At 38.0% G+C, this 16339-nt stretch overlaps 1 protein-coding gene across 3 annotated transcripts in view; it reads right to left on the bottom strand.

Moving 5' to 3' along the window:
* grid1a (glutamate receptor, ionotropic, delta 1a) overlaps window positions 1-16339 on the bottom strand; it is a 220829-nt gene that overhangs the window by 84886 nt on the left and 119604 nt on the right. For all 3 annotated transcript variants that reach the window (XM_069144450.1, XM_069144448.1, XM_069144451.1), the window contains exon 3: window positions 6347-6631. In XM_069144450.1, the coding sequence (XP_069000551.1) occupies window positions 6347-6631 (285 nt within the window). The remainder of the gene's footprint in view (window positions 1-6346; window positions 6632-16339) is intronic.

Raw genomic sequence — 16339 nt, 5'->3', positions numbered from 1 at the left:
TCATGTTTCTGAAGACAGTGATACTCTACATTTACTAGATTGAGATTCACAGACTAAATGCCCTGATGCTCCCCGATTAGCACGGTGCCTTGTCACAGTCAATCAGCAAATCTGATTATGGTTATTGAAAAAAAGACATCCTTAGGCAATGCTGATGATATTCTACGGTCCAAAATAATACTGTAACTGTAATTTAATGGTTAACATCTCAATGCATCTTGCAGCCATGTTATTGTTATGTACATAATAGGATATAATATCACAGCAATCCAGATGTACACAATCATTTGAGGACCCTGGGCCAATTGCATATTTTGTTGACTAAAGATGGAAATAATCAGCAACAGCAAACATATATTAAAACCTGCAAAAAGTAAAAGCTCTGTTATTTCATAGACAAGTACAACCCTGTTTCCAAAAAAGTTGGGACAGTGTGTAAAGTGTGAATAAATCATTGTATTCTGTTTTTATTTACATTTTACACAGCGTCCCAACTTTTTGGGAAACGGGGTTGTAAAAGAAATCAGAATCAAGTTAACAGTTGACACACTGTGTGCAGATGTTAAACATATTGTGCAACCAAAAATGCTAAAAAGTCTCTCAAATCTGTAAGTGATCTGCAAGGAAGAGCTGCAATTATGAAATGTTGAAAACAAAGACCCTTAGCTGGTTACACAAGGTTATGATAGCTGCTACTGCAGTGCTTAATAAATGCTGACTCAGTGCTTTAAGTACATGCCACAATTACAGATTTTTCTTTTTCTATTTGTTTGAGTTCATTAAAGAAAAAGCAATAGTGCACTTACATTTGAAAAATGTTTAATGTTTTTTTTTTTGCTGCAAGGGATGTATTTACTTCTTTTCATATGAAAACAATTAACAACATATTTTATTTGTTCCAGGGGCTCAAACCTTTGCATACAACTGCTTCTGCAGCACAATGATGTGTTAAAGGTACTATAATAACACGTTTTCTGCTTACCACTTACTGCCCTTATGTATTAGACCAAAATAAAAAGATTTCCATCCCACCACATGTCATGAAACTTGAAAGGGGAGCGTGAGATTTGTGGCAAACATTGATTTTGATAATGTTATTACATTTGTATTGGTTCCAACACTAAAAGCAGCTACCTGCTTATCATATTTTTTTTTTTTTTTTTTTTTTTTTTTTTATGAAGCACTTATACTGTCTATTGTTCTCGGTTCCAAAAATTGACAATGGCTCAAGAATGTGACAAATATCATTAAAATAAACTTTCCTGATTACCCAGCAGTTTTAATTGGAAAATGTACTGTACAAACCTGTATTATTCAGAATAATTTCAAGAATAAGTTTTCATTCAAATTCATTTTTTTTTCTTTCTTGTGTATTTATTGGCTACTGGGCTTACATAAACAAATAGATCATCTCCTGACAATTGCCAAAGCCCAAGATCTTTACATTTGTGAAATGTCTTTAATGTCTGTAGTTAAAAATCTGTCATCAACCAATGTTTCAAGCTTTTCTGCCAACAGAAAGTGTTTGAATATTTTTAAACCTAAATCTGAATCCACTTTTAGGAAGTAGCACATTTGCCCTCCGGGTAAATAAATTAAGCGCAATAGACCAAATGTTGTCGAATTAAATGTTGTGTATTTTTTTCAGTCCTGCTTCCCCAGGTTATGATAAAGTAAGCAAACCGAACTAACCTTGTATTGCACGTCTCAAGTGCTTTAACACCAGAAAAAAAACCTACTAAAATTACAGCAGCCAAATAATTGAGTGAATAAATTATTTGATAGACTAGAAGTGTTATTAATGCACCTAAAAAAAAGCTTTCAAAGTGCTTTTCAAGTGATGTATAAAACGTATAGTATGTTACAATAACGAAAATAATTTTTTAGACCAAAAATGGTCAAATCAATGATTTAATCACAAAGTGGTTTATAGAGTGAGTACTTTTGATTAAGAATGATTGAGTGGATAATTTTATTAAATTCAGTGGAGAACACATTTGTTTTTCAAGGTAGTCAGTCTTTGTGTAGTAGAGTAATAAAAAGCTGCTTTTTGTGGCTGTTTGAGTAACAGAACATCTAAGATATGAGAAGTCTGTCTCCTTATGTTGAATGAAAAAAAGAGTTTTGTTGAAAAACATGTTCTATGTAAACTATCAAAAAGGTATTATTATTGAAACTCAGGAATTGTATTGACACTCGTCTTGCCAATACAAGCACAATACCCCCTGCAGTTTGGAAAGGTAAATACAACTCAAGCAACTCAACGAAGCTGAAGAAAGTACACACTGATTACATTTCTTATACACACATTTATCAGACACACACATGCAAACAAAAATATAATACGAGTAGAAATGATTGAACTGCTGCAGCTACTTCCCCCTGCTCACTCGTGCAAAGTATAAATTCAACATTCCCCGAGTGCCAACACAGATTTGCAGAGAGTAAATCTCTCTGCAGACGGTAGTGTGGGTCACTGTAGTACTGCTTCAAGGCAGGCACCACGGGTATTTTGACTGCTCTGTGATGAGGATCCTAATTAGGCGCTACATTCCTTAATTAAATGAGTGCACAGTTAAACAGTGTAACACAAGCACAAATGTCAATGGTGCCGACTTAAAAAAGGCTATTTTGTTCGAACAGTGCCTTATTAAACTGAGCCTTGATGCATTACACATACAGTACTGTGCAAAAATCTGATGGACATTCGATGTTCAGATTCTTATCCACTGTGCAACACCATCAGGGAGGTGATCTATTCACATTCAAATTCATCCTGCAGCATGACAGTCAGCCCAAACATACATTCACAGTCATAAAGAATCATCTTCAGCGACAAGAAGAACAAGGAGTCCTGCTACAGATTGTATCACCCCTACATACTGTAGCTCTGATCTCAACAGCATTGAGTCCGTCTCTTCTATCTCTTTAGTACATGCAGAGAAAGAAGCGGTTAAGAAAGCCTAAATCCACAGAAGAACTGTGAAGTTCTCCAAGATGCTTGGAACAGCTTTCCTGCCAAGTACCTTATAAAAACTGTACCTAGGAGAATCACTACTGTTTCAAAGGCCACAGCAAATATTGATTGGATCTATATATTTTTTTCTGTTTACGTCTGTTTGTATGAAGTGACTTTATTAACTGTGCCACAGAGACTCCTCCAAGTATCAACATGGACTCCTCCCCTGAGAAATGTGAGGAATTTTGCCAACACAGTCCAAAGCCCCCCTGCACAAGATACAATGATTTATTTTTAAACTGCCTCATTCTTTCAGTCAATTGACTCTCTCAGAGGTGATTAAAATAGTGATGCCCTCTGTGTTTGATCTCAACATGCTGCCAGTGAGATTATAGAGAAGTGTATATTTCTGTCAGCCACTTTCTCTATAACAAATGTCACTATTGACCCATTCAGCCCCATTTTATTTTAAGAGTGCAATTGCTCAAAACCATCTGAAAAATACTTTCTTTAGATGCCAACTCCCAGGACATTTTCAGACCAATCTCCCAACTACCTTTTCTTTCTAAGGCTCCTGGGAAAATGAAGCTAAACAATTGATTTCTCTTTTTTTTTTTTTTTTTTTTTTTTGGGGGGGGGGGGGTGTTAAACTGACTTTTTGAGATATTTCAGTCTAGATTTAAGGCAAACCACAATATTGAGCCTGCACTCCCTCTAGTGCTGAGTGATCTGATTGCCACTAACGCTGGAACATCTTCAGTTTTAGTTCTGTTAGACCTAAGTGCTTTTTTTTGATACTGTTGATCATTTTGTTTTATTGGAGCATCTCACTAACTGGTGGGTGTCTCTGTTTTAGTTTAAAGTGGTTTATTTTCTACTTAAACGATAGATCTTCTAGTGTAGCCATTTGCAGGTCACAGTCACCCACTGTGAATATCACATGTGGGATACCCCAGGGTTCAGTCCTTGGTCCACTCTTGTTCTATAAATATTACCCCTGGGGTAAGTCATCTGCAGACATAATGTGAGGTTCCAATCATATGCAGATGGCACACACTTGTACCTCTCATTTAAAGGCAATTATATTTTTATAAAATGAATGCACTCAATGACTGAATTTATGACCTTAAATACCGGAGTGCACAGAGCTTTCTGAATATTGATAAAGCTGGGGTAATTATCATTGGCCTTGACACAGATAATGCCCCAAACTTCAGAAATGTTTGTGTCATCTGTAATAATCACTTCAGACTCTCCAAATTGATTTCAATATTATTTAACAGATATCTTCAGACTGTCCTCAATGCTTTCAATTCCTCTCGTTCTGACTTTTTTCACTCACTCTACAGATGTCCGAGTCATCATAGTTTACATAAAATACAGTTTGTCCAGAATGCTCAAGTTAGACTCTGAGGAAGAACATTACTCTTAGTTTAGCTTCTCTTTATTGGCTCCCAGTTCATTTTAAAAATGTATTTCAAGATATTATTGATAACTTTAAGGACCAGCCTAGGCTCAAGTACATTTCTGATCTTCTGATACTGTATGTGTCTGGTCGCAATCTGAGATGATTAGCCAAGGCTCTGCTTGAGCATTCCACAGTCCAGGCTGAGGACTAAGGACGACCATGCCTTCAGGCCTTTTCTGATAGGGCCCCTGATCTCTGGAACAAGATTGGTGAGGTCCGTACCTTCTTTTAAATCCCTCCGAAAAAAATATTTTTATAAGTGCGCCTTTATATGGTTTTATATTATATTTTTTAAGTTATTTCTTAAAACTGATCATATACAAAGGCATTATCTTACTTTATCTCATATGTAGCTCCTTAGCGTTCACATTTCTTTTCAATGGACTATTTAATTTAAACTTTGCTTTTAATTATAATTTTTCTTGTAAAGCACTTGCAATGTAAACAAAGTATATTATTGTCCTTACTTTACTTCAGTGCCTAAAACAGTACTGTACGTTCCCTCTTACTGGGCTGGCAATTAAATGCATTGTGCACTATGCTACATACTGTTATCGTGGTTTCTGATAGAATAAGATTTAGTGAATGGATGTGTATTGCCACAGGGGAAAAATATGTCTGAAAATTCTCTAAAATACAGATGGATCCATCGATCGACAAACTGCAAAACAGACACATAGAAAAACAACCTAACTAGTCGCACGGAGACATAGACAGCTATTTAGTTGAAGACACAGAGCTGGTTAGGGAGGCAGCTGATCAGAAATGAGATGGATAGTTAGCCAGACAGTCAGTACCACAAACAGAAAGCAAACCAGTCACAGAAAAAGCTCTCGAACGAAACAGATGGTCAGACACATGGTGACCTAGCTAGTCAAACAGAGATGTAGGGAGCTAGCTAGTCAGAAAAGAACAAGACAGCCAGTAAGACTGCTTGTTAGAGCAACACACACAGGCAGACAGAAAAACAGACAGACAGATACTCTTCCACGGTGGGATTTTTTTATCGATCCAACTCAATGCTGAGAGAGCGCTTTCTAAAGGGGATTCCAATGTCAAAAACAAGTCCAAGGACAGATCTCTGTAAATATCACATGCATTCACACAGATCACTGCCTTAGTGTCGAAACTCTGGTTTGTAAACTTGCATGGGTTGTTGGGTGGCTGCATTCCCTGGAGGGCTTGCTTTACTATCCACTACATCAACTGTAGCGTAGCTGTTTCGAGTACTGGAAAAATAAAACAGATTTATACTCCCTTCTAGATTGCACTCTTCCAAGTAGTAAAAAGATTAGCCAGCAGAGGCAGAGTCTCATCTGAGGAATGGCAATGCAGCAATATATACTTTTTTTCATCTTTCTAGCCTTATACTGCCTTGCCAATCATTCCTTTATCCACAGCGCCTTTAGGCAAATGTAGGTCAAGAGCGGTCTGGTCCACAGAGACATTGTGGTGAGAATAATAAAACAGAAATGAATAACATTTGAGAACATATAAAGTACAGTTGGGATACATCCCAACCGAATGAGGGTGCCACAAATGAGCCAATTCGGCTCAGATTTATCTCGTCATGAAGATGCTACTAATGGTGAATTCAGCAACCAGATCTTGTTTTTTCTTACAATTTCTACTGAAGTTTTGATTTATTTTTTACAGTACAGTATGTGTGTGTCTGTGTGGGAGGGATGATCTTATTTCATCTTAGTTCCCACTTGGTGTATTGTTTTCTGCATATTAATTCTCAGTGTGAATACAGCTTTATTTCAGCTGCAGCCTGATCTCCCCCTGACACTGCTGGTGGTTTTGGAGCGTTTACATTTAAATGCAAATCGTGAGATCACGTGAGATCATCTCACATACAAATGCTATGTTTATGAGATACATTTAACGATCAGGTACTCTCATTTATCCACACTCACCGTAGTCGCTTTCGTAAAAGATGATGAACTTCTGCCAGTAGAGTTCTGAGATAAGGGTGAGCAGGACATCGCTGATTCGAACAGGTGGGCGGGCGGCCAATGTGTAGCTCTCTCCGTCTGGGCTGGGGTTGAGCTGGCAGGCAGTGCGGGGTCCACCATCCCCATTTCTTTGAATGAATAAGTGGGGGATGTGCATTGCGTCCGTCAGAGACTGCAGCGCACTTGCAGCTGCACAGCCAGTGGATGTGACCAGAGCAAGGATCCCCTGGTTCATCAACTCACATGCTAGACAGAGGAAAGAAAAAGAGAAAGTGTGAATCCAGAGAAAAGAGTAAAGAAATAATGCAAGGAGATGGACAGACATTAGGGCGAACAATGCAAAACCATCATGCCTCCAGCTACAGCTGTTGCTGGAACAGAGGTGTAAAAACCAAGAGCAGTACGAAACAACAGATAGAGAAAATCAGGATCAGAAGAAGAAAAGGAATGAGCTAAAACTGAAAAAAAAAAAAAAAGTCATCAATTTAAACATCTTGCTTTTAAAAATATTTTCTGACAGCACAGTGGCCTTAAAAGTTTGAGATGGCTCTGTGTATTCATTTTGGGATTATGTCTGAGCCTCTGCAGTTGAGAACAGATCACAGAAAGTCAGGGGATGGCACTGAAGTTGTATTATAATGTGTAGATGAGAGATTCAGAGAGGGGCATCCTCTAATCCTTTTCCACAGTAAAAAATTAGACAGCTGATTAAAGGGGAAATTGTTGCTAAAGGTAACAGCCACTTGAAAACAGCAGATGACTCAAAGCAACAGGAGACAGTGTGGTTCTTAGCAAAACAGAAGAGAAGTGGAGCCTGAGTGGGAGGAATCTGTCACAAATAAAAATGAGGAACATTTGAGCAGGATACAGTAGAGTTAGATGAAAAATGATTCCTCACACTAGTCTCAGCTAAATAATGTCCCACATACCTTTCACTCTGTCTCTCTCACTTTCATGCACGATGAATATCTGTATACAAGCAGGGATTAAGACTGCAGACACATGCTTGCAATGTCTGTGGTGGGTCTTAACGTCCCTACATTTTTATTTACACATGTAATTTGGGCAAAATCTGTTTTAGATCGTCTTAAAGCAGTGATAATGTCTGGTGGGGGAAAATGCCAAAAATCTTTCAACCATGAAAACGACATCTTTGAAGTTTAAAATTGACAAGAAAAGCTGTTCTAAGCAGTGGTAAATAGTTAAGGACAGCAGGTAGACTTCAGGTTGAAGTGATCTGGCATATTTGACGTGTGTTATTTACTCCTTATATAATCTGACATGAACAATATCCTAAAAAGACGATTGAGTCAACCAAAATGAAACGATGTTTAGTCCATATTAAACAGACTTTATTTTTGCCACTGTAAAGAACTACACTACACCATATCTTAGGCCTTTCTTTTGCAAAATAATTTCAAACCTCTACATTGCATACCGATAGATGCAGTGTTGGTAGGTAAGACACATCATAGCTCATCACATCTACAAAATGGGATAATGATCTTAATTTCACACGCAGGCTAAAACTAACGACATGCAACCCCCATCAGGTAATTTTAATAAGATACAAGATTCACTCTGATCTGATATCACATTCTCATCTTATATTCCTGTCATGTTTCTTTGTGGAAAATCACTGAACATTTTCTTGACCATCATAATTTCCGGTACTGTCCCGGGCATCAGCCTGCCAAAGTTGCTCTTGTTCCGCTTTGTCTTTTTATACTCTTTTCTATATTTATTTACATCCTCTGGATTTCTGTTTTTATGAAGTAGAAAGCTGAAGGAGCTGAAGAGAAAATACCAGAGCTGCAGAGCTGGGAGGAAACGATGGCTAAGGAAGAGGACATACTGACCGTGTCTTTTACATTCATTACAGGGACTGTGAGATTGTTGGCGGTTAAAATGGACGAGTTAACATTACTGACAAAGCGAGAGTGTTTTTCTGAGACATGTCTGCAAGGCAACATACAGGTGAGATGGAAATTGTGGAACTGATAAACTCTGTAAGAAGCTTTAAAAGATCCTCTAATGTTTTCAACAGAAAAATTCACTGATATACTCAATAGAGGAGAGTCAGAGGAACATGTCCCATAGACTGTTCTACACTTGTAGATAAGGAGAGGCTTCACTCGGCACACTGCAAAAAGTCTTCCATAGTCATAATTTGCATTTTGGAGTATTGGCCACTTCATCCAGTGACTCATATTGTTTTACTTTGAGGACCCACAACATTTATTCTTTATGCATTTTATCTTAATTACTCTGTTGTTTTTTCTTTTTAGTTATTGTAACTTTTAAGAAACATCTGGCACTACCATTTCCTTTGGGATTGAAAAAGTTTTATCCTATTTTATCCTTCTTGATTATTCAAATAATAAAGCAAAATGTATTTGTCTCCTCTTATGTTACAAAATGCAAAACACAGAAAAAGGCAATTACCACAAAAGAGAAAGTGATGGGAATCCAAATGCAAAACAGTTAACATGAAGAATATTGGATTTGCATTTAATTTGAAGCGTTATTTCTGTTATGAGCTGCATAATCATCTACTCCAGGGATTGTCAAATTTTGCATGTGACACGGGACGGGCTTCAGCAAGCGCTGCTTTTAAAATTCAACTCACTCTTTTTCACACAGCAGGGATGTTATAATTTCAGCACAAAAAGTTGAGCATATTGTACAAAACAGCAATTAAATGTTCTCACTGCATTTCATAATACAGCCTCATTATACTGTATAGTCTGTATAGTGTCTGAAAAGCAACAGCGCTGAGACCATCTTATATCATACAAACCTTTGAGACAGAACACTATAAGAAGACAACATGAACATGTCAAATCCCATGATGTCAAATCCACCATGATATGTGTCAAGATGTGAAGAAAAAGGAGAGTGGTTGTGGAGAAAAGACATGAGGCGAGAGGTCTGAGAGGGAAGGGTGAGGCGGAGGGGTGGAGGGGTGGGGGGGTTCTGAATGGAGCCATACTGGCAAAGGGTTGTGTATGCATGCCTTAATGTATGGCAGAAGGGAAGGACTATTAATGTGACAAATGACAATTTTATCTGCTGACTGCAAGCACACGACTGCATTAAGGCACTGTAAATCATGAGTACAGGGAGTCCAGGGAAACTAAATAACATACTAAGGAGTAGCTGGAAAGTAGGAAAATCACACATTTGTAGACGCAGATGCACCGTAGATGTTGTAGCGGAAGTGCAACAAAAAAAAAGAGTGCAGAGCAAGAAGGAAAAATGGAAAGGGTATGAGAGAAGGGCAGATAATGTTCCTGTTTGTATGTGAGTGTGAGTGGGAGAGACAGACACAGATGTATATGCATGCCAACATGTGAAACAGGGCACTTGGCAAGTATTCTGTAATTCACCATGAAATGCCAGCACTCTGCTCTGTAAAAGTCATGTAACTGACAGTACTGCAAATCCAGAGCATGCTTTAACTCTGATACAATGTTTAAATGAGTCATTTGGCACCAATAAAATTTGTATTGCACCAAACTGAAAACAGAAACAGTCTGTTCCTGCTAGTTTCTGAATCCCTTTCAACAGCCGGATCAGTATAAACTTTACAGGAATGGATATAGTGTTATTTTTGTTTAGACCCTGCTTGTTCATTTATTAAATCTGAAAGTATTAGTCCATTACCAGAAAATACATCTGCAACAGTTCTGATAATTGACTACATGTAAAATGGCAAAAAATATTAATTTAAAGCTTCTTTAATGTTAAGAGTCGCCTCCTTTCTGTTTTTACATATTCATAATTTTGAAACTGTTATGAATGAAGATAGTTTGCATCTTGGACCTACTCAGACCTTCTCAATGCCTTCTGTGCAAGCTCAGCCATCCCAATGAGTGAGTTGAATCTATTTTTTGTCATTGTATTTTCTGAGAATTTACATCTGTGGGTCTCAATTTCAAACAGCTGACTATGACAATACAGTCATTTCCTGTAGTAGCAGTTGTACTCCCTCAAAAGGGAGGCCACTTGTAGAGTGGTTAAAAAAAACCACAGGACTAAACAAGTAATTAATAATGAATCGCTCCTTTAACAGATGGATCGATAGTAAATATAATCACTAGTCACAGCTATACCAGATGTCATGGTATAACTCCTGCCAATAAATGAGGCAGCGTTCAGAATGATTGACAACCTTTGTTTTTTTTGCCTGTGTTACTGTTAGCGCTTCTGTTTCCAAAGTTACTGCAGTATCATTTTCATCTCACATGTTCCACCATCTGCCAGTCCAAGAAGTTGAACTCTTTACTCGAAATCGTGCTTTAAGATTAATTGAAACTTTTTTTTACTTTTAAAGAGCCGTTACCGTTAACCACCCTCCTTCAGCCATTTTTACCAGACTGTGGCTAAAGTGCATCTGCAGCCATTTTGGCTTCATAATGGACACCCCGGGCGTATTATACAGCAGACAGCCAACTGACAGGAGGGAGGAGTGCTCTACAGTCATTGGCAAGGATGATAATGGTGGAATAATGACTCTTAAATGTTCTCCCTGAAGTGGACAGAGGCCATCATTCATTTCCTACTGGCTAACTGACATTTAATGTCAGCATATAACTGCAGTCTTATACATGCGTCTCAAAGGAATAGCTCCCCTTGCCAGGATGTAGCATGTGACGTAACCAAAAATCATGCTGTGACTGCATGTAATTATGTATATTTGAAAAAAATTGATGAATATATGGATCAGGTATTGAAGGATAGATGTCTTTTCACTAGTTTTTTAAGAGCTTACGAGGAGTAACATTGGGGAGATGCAAACAGCAGCTGCTTTATTTGGAAAGAGATTTACTAATCTAACAAGCCCACTGTGGAGTCATTTTCTTCTCAGTGTGGTCGATCGAGGGATGATGAATTCAGTTGAGGTGTATGAATTTTTAAACACTTCTAATCAACGTTGCATATCTTTAAGACGCTGATACAGTTACCATCACATGCATCATGTTTTTATTTCCCAAACTGTCAGCAAATGAAGCGACCAAATTAGAGAAGGGGCTTGAAGAGCGCATGCAGTATCTTTCATGTTCCTACACTCATGATTGAAAGTGTTATAAAGGACATCTGGCCTGTGGATTAGGGCTGATCAACTAAAGCACATGGCATTTTTCTGCATAAATCCTTGCCTCATCAAACCAGATAAGTTATGCGCAGATGGGCAGGAGATTAGGAAAAGTATCATCAAGACACCAGGCTGAAAAAAAAGAAGATATTACAGCGTTTTGCCTTACAATCTGCTTTGCCATTAAAAGTGGATGTCGTCAGTGTCTTGCCCTGATTTTACCAATGTAATATGAAGGGATGGAACAAACCACCACACCACCACTGCGATGAATATTGCATGAATTGGGTCTGTCTCAGTGATTTCACAGTCTAAATAAGACAATCTCATTTAGCAATTCTAGGATTCAGAGGAGTCACCACTGAGATAAATGTTTCAATGTTGTCAACACTACTCTACCCTGCAGCAACAATAGTGTAACTCTGATTTTATTGAGACAGCTTGTAATACATTCAATGAAAATGGTGTGATTTATATTAATCAGGGAGATGTTTGAAAAGGCTTTGACGTATTATTATATTCCTTGTTATTGTCAGGATTAGTATACATTTATTCCTTCTAAATATGAAATTATGAGATAAGAGAAATGATTCAACGTATAAATTGGAAGCTGATTGAAAAAAATAGTTTTGGTTTACAAAGAAAACAATCTTTGACTTAATATATAATTCTAATCTTGACAAGGAAACTACAACAGCTTGAATACACGCTTGAATTTGTGCTTAAATTGTTGGAGCAAAAACTAAACTAAAAACTGTAAGAAAAATGAAGAGCTATCACACATATTTCTGAACTGTCAACACTAGATTATACTCCTTAAGTGTTATCCAAACGCAACAGGACATGCTTGAAGTTTTACCCGTCATCCGAAAACCTTCTTCAGTTCTAACTGACTGGTCCTGTTGCCTTCAGTTCACACTATAGACTATGACCTGGATGACTGAGATTCTTCACAGTTACTGATCACATTCCTCCTCTTTTCAGCACAAAGTACTGATCACAAAATAAAGTGCTGACATTTAGTCTACAGCAAAATTAGTGACAAATGTTTTTTTAAATATTCAGCAAGGAAATCTGGTACATGGTGCTCTTCTTTAAAGCTGTTTTATCTGGTGAAAATTTTATAAGAGGTTTAAAAGATCCATATCATAGTCATCAATGTGGACACTGATGTTGTGTTATTTCCTTATAAATGGGCCCCTTCCACTCTGCTTTTGGCAACATCCCACAACATAATAGTTCTTCACCACACAGAAAGGAAAGATCGCGATTATATGGCAGCTGTGCCAAGGCTTAGTTCAACATTTAAGAGTACAGCAACGTTGCATCTCGAGTAAGAATGAATCTCTCTCTCGCTCTTCTTCACTCACTCAGTCCCGTCTTGTGCTTTCGTTTGGAAAGATAAACATCCATGGCCTTTCCCCAGGACCTGCTCTCCTGCTGTCAGACTACGATAAGGGTACATATGCCTGTCAATACTATTGATGCTAAGACTGCCCATGTCATCTGAACTGCTATGGTGTATTTCGCTGCAGTAAATTATACCCTCCAGACAACTGACAGGTAGAATAGCAGTATAAGGCTTTGTGCAGTATACTGTTTATTTCCAGGACGTAGATACAATAATAGCAGGACCTGTGCTGTGCAGTGCAGTGCAAACCAACAAAACAGCACTGTAATAAATATGACCTTTGTGATGCTTTACTGTTCAATTTCTGTTTTGTCTTGTGGCGTCAGGATAACCTCACAATGCTGTATAATGCAATTCAATACAACACAAAAACCTTTCAGCCTCGAAAATTAACTGTCTGCCCAAAAATGTCTTACCTTACAGAGGATGCATTTGTGGGGGTGTTTTGAAATGGGATTGCAGGTGGGTCAGGAAGATGCTGACAATGTAATAACATTATCCCTGATGTGGCATATCAGTCCCGTCAGTTTTGTCTGTCTAATAATCTTAAAGAACTAATAAGATGAGAAAAAAATTGCATCACAGTATATTATTCATGTCAATGTTTCCACTTCTTTATATGGTAGACACTTAAAAGCCCTCAAAACTCACCAGTGCTAAGATTTAAAAATTAAAAAAAGCTGTTGAATGATTCCAAGAAGAAGAAAAAAAAAGGTGATTAAATGGCATATTTTGAATTGTTATAGTACTGTCATAGAAAAACCGCTTAACATTCTAGAGCTGCTGTCGTTGTCACAAAAGAAATATATTCCGTTACGTAGCATAATATGGGAACAGTATTTCTTCGATCTTATATAGCATGCAGAGTAAATCATATTAAAGTGACTAGAGACCACAGGACTGTGTTTTCATTGGTAGGTTATACATAGTTGCATGGTCTGATAATTGTCTTAACCATGTAGCACAATCTGAAAAAGAAAATCTTCCATTAAGCAATTAAAACCTTGTAGAGAGTTTCAAATTTACAACCTGAGTCGCCATCTTTTGATATTTTACCCTTGTTTATATTTAATGATAACCGGGTTAACCTTTAAAATACACAGACAAAGAACATTTGCCTTCAGGTACACACAAAGAGGAAAAATGTAATTATTATGAAGAGATGATTATCATATGAATAATGACAAACCAGAAGAACAGAAGAAAGAAGAACTGAGTTTACTATGAGACTACTGAACTAAATACTTGTATTCTCTGATTGCAAAATCAAATCAACTTTTCTCCCAGAGCTAGAACTCAAAAGTAAATGGCTCTTGTTGCTATTACTTATCAGCACTTCTTGACTTCCTACTGTCTGAAACGGCTCCACTAACTTCTAAATGATTCACTGTGATGGTGGAAGCGTTGCACTACAAGTAGTAGGCCGTACATTGGCTAGCATCTTTGTAGGCCTTAAACCATGCTTCACAAGTCTTGTTAATCTTATCGGTCACAATATGTGACAACACAGGAGTCTTCACCTTCACCATAGCCATTTTTCAAAATTGTGTGTTTTATGCAAAACATATTTTATAATTGCTTTGTGTGCTCTATGTTCAGTGCTTGAGATGCTGCAGTTTCTTTTTTTTTTATGTACAGTGTATTGAAAACCAAAATGGCTTGTGGGTTGACAATAAGACCCAATATGTTATGTAGTGCTTTCATGTCTCCTCGACTATGTTCCTATTTTTTTTAGAGCTGGTTCTCATTATTTATGACATCAGAGCTGACAAGACTAGACAGCTGCTGCGCCCTGTGAAATTTATGCTCAAAGATATTGTTTGGCAGCTGGTACCCAAGGAAAGAGGCCCAGAGTTTGTATTTCTGCACCCCTGGAAAAGAGCTTGACCTAATGCAACCCGCTCTATACATTTGGTAAATTAACACACAGAGGGGTGGCACACCGTTCTCAGAAAGAGTCACTAACTGCTACTCCATCAATGAATCATATGCCACCAGCCAATGATAAAAACAACAACACCATAACATGATACATCTTGCTGCCATGTCTCGTGGCATCAGTTTCTACTGTTGAACAATTGGTAGTGACTTCACCCTTTTCCCCGAAGCACTGCGCGTTTCATGTACTTCACAGAGGAGACATGTGCGGGAAGTCTCAGCCTGCAACATAAAAGATCGTGACTTTCCTTCCAACATTATCTTGATTTCGGTTATAACAAAACGACAAATGTCACTCTGAAACTGTGTTTATATGAAGCCATTTAAATGCGTCCCCACCACTCTGTTTCCCTCGTTATCTCTCTTCTCCTTCCATCCTCTTTTAGAGTGCTTTCGACTCTGTCACTTGTTCTCTCATCAACTTAGCACAGCCACTGTTCCTTCCAGGGCTAATATGGTCAGTCTAATGTGAATAACAGTCCTTTGCAGACGCAATGATGCGGGTGTGCTTTTTTGTTTTGTTTTTTTGCTTGTATGAGGTTGATTAGCCTTCTTACTATCAACATGCAGCTGTGCCTGTTGGGACAAGGTGCTCTACTGGCAGCAGTGAGCTGAATGTTGAAATAGGTGAATAGGGAGCCTAGCTTTTATATGGCAAACATGTGTTTGGGTTTTGTGGTGATTGATTTGGATGGTGCTATTGAACAAGATATGCTCGCATTTTCAGAGGATAATCATGACTCATTCACCACTGGGAAAGGGACAGACTAGGTGGAATTAGAAAACATCTCACGTTCTCTCTTGGTAATGTGTCATTTGCTCTGATACCATCTCTTTTTTCCTCTCTGTGTCTGTTGTTTTCTGGTCTCCTTTTCTTTCTCCTTGTCTACATATCTCCCTCTGTCTTTTCTTTCTCATTTGATCCCTCTGTGTTTGCCTCTCACTTGTCCTGTTAATGTCACCCTGCATGTTATTCATTACAACCTGCCCTTGTCTTTCTCAGCTCATCTGCATCTCAAGCATGCAAAAATAAATAATGACATATTACAAGTTCACTCAGCGTTGCTCTCTTCCTCTGTTGTACAAAGTCAGGCCACAAGGTTCAAGGATTAAACAACATGATTGGAATAATCTGTCAGCAGGTTTTGTTTCTCCTACAAGCAGCTTTTTAAAAGTCTGCGTTCAACAACGGTGCTCAAATATCTGGCAGCTCTTTAGGGTCTAATAATAGGACAGAGTTGCAAAACCAGTGGTTGCATCAACTCTTCACAAAAAAAAACAAGCCTATGCCTTTCCAATGAAAATCAAAGCTAAATGTAATATGTAAGGTTAAGTCAGTCTGAATTTCAACATATGCTGCTCAGTCCCTTATTCTTTCATCTCCTCAACTGCGCTAACATGTGGTATATGCGATAACTGTGTAAAGAAGTAGTTGAGGGCTCCAGAGTAAAACCTCTTTAAGTGCCTAAGTGATTTAGTTTTCCCCTGACATCTCGCAGACACATGT

Source organism: Embiotoca jacksoni, unplaced genomic scaffold (genome assembly GCF_022577435.1).
Source record: "Embiotoca jacksoni isolate LCO1_2020_lvr unplaced genomic scaffold, fEmbJac1.0.p SCAF_12, whole genome shotgun sequence".
Taxonomy (NCBI): domain Eukaryota; kingdom Metazoa; phylum Chordata; class Actinopteri; family Embiotocidae; genus Embiotoca; species Embiotoca jacksoni.
Note: the sequence above shows the minus strand (reverse complement) of the source record. Positions and strands in the feature narration are given on the sequence as shown.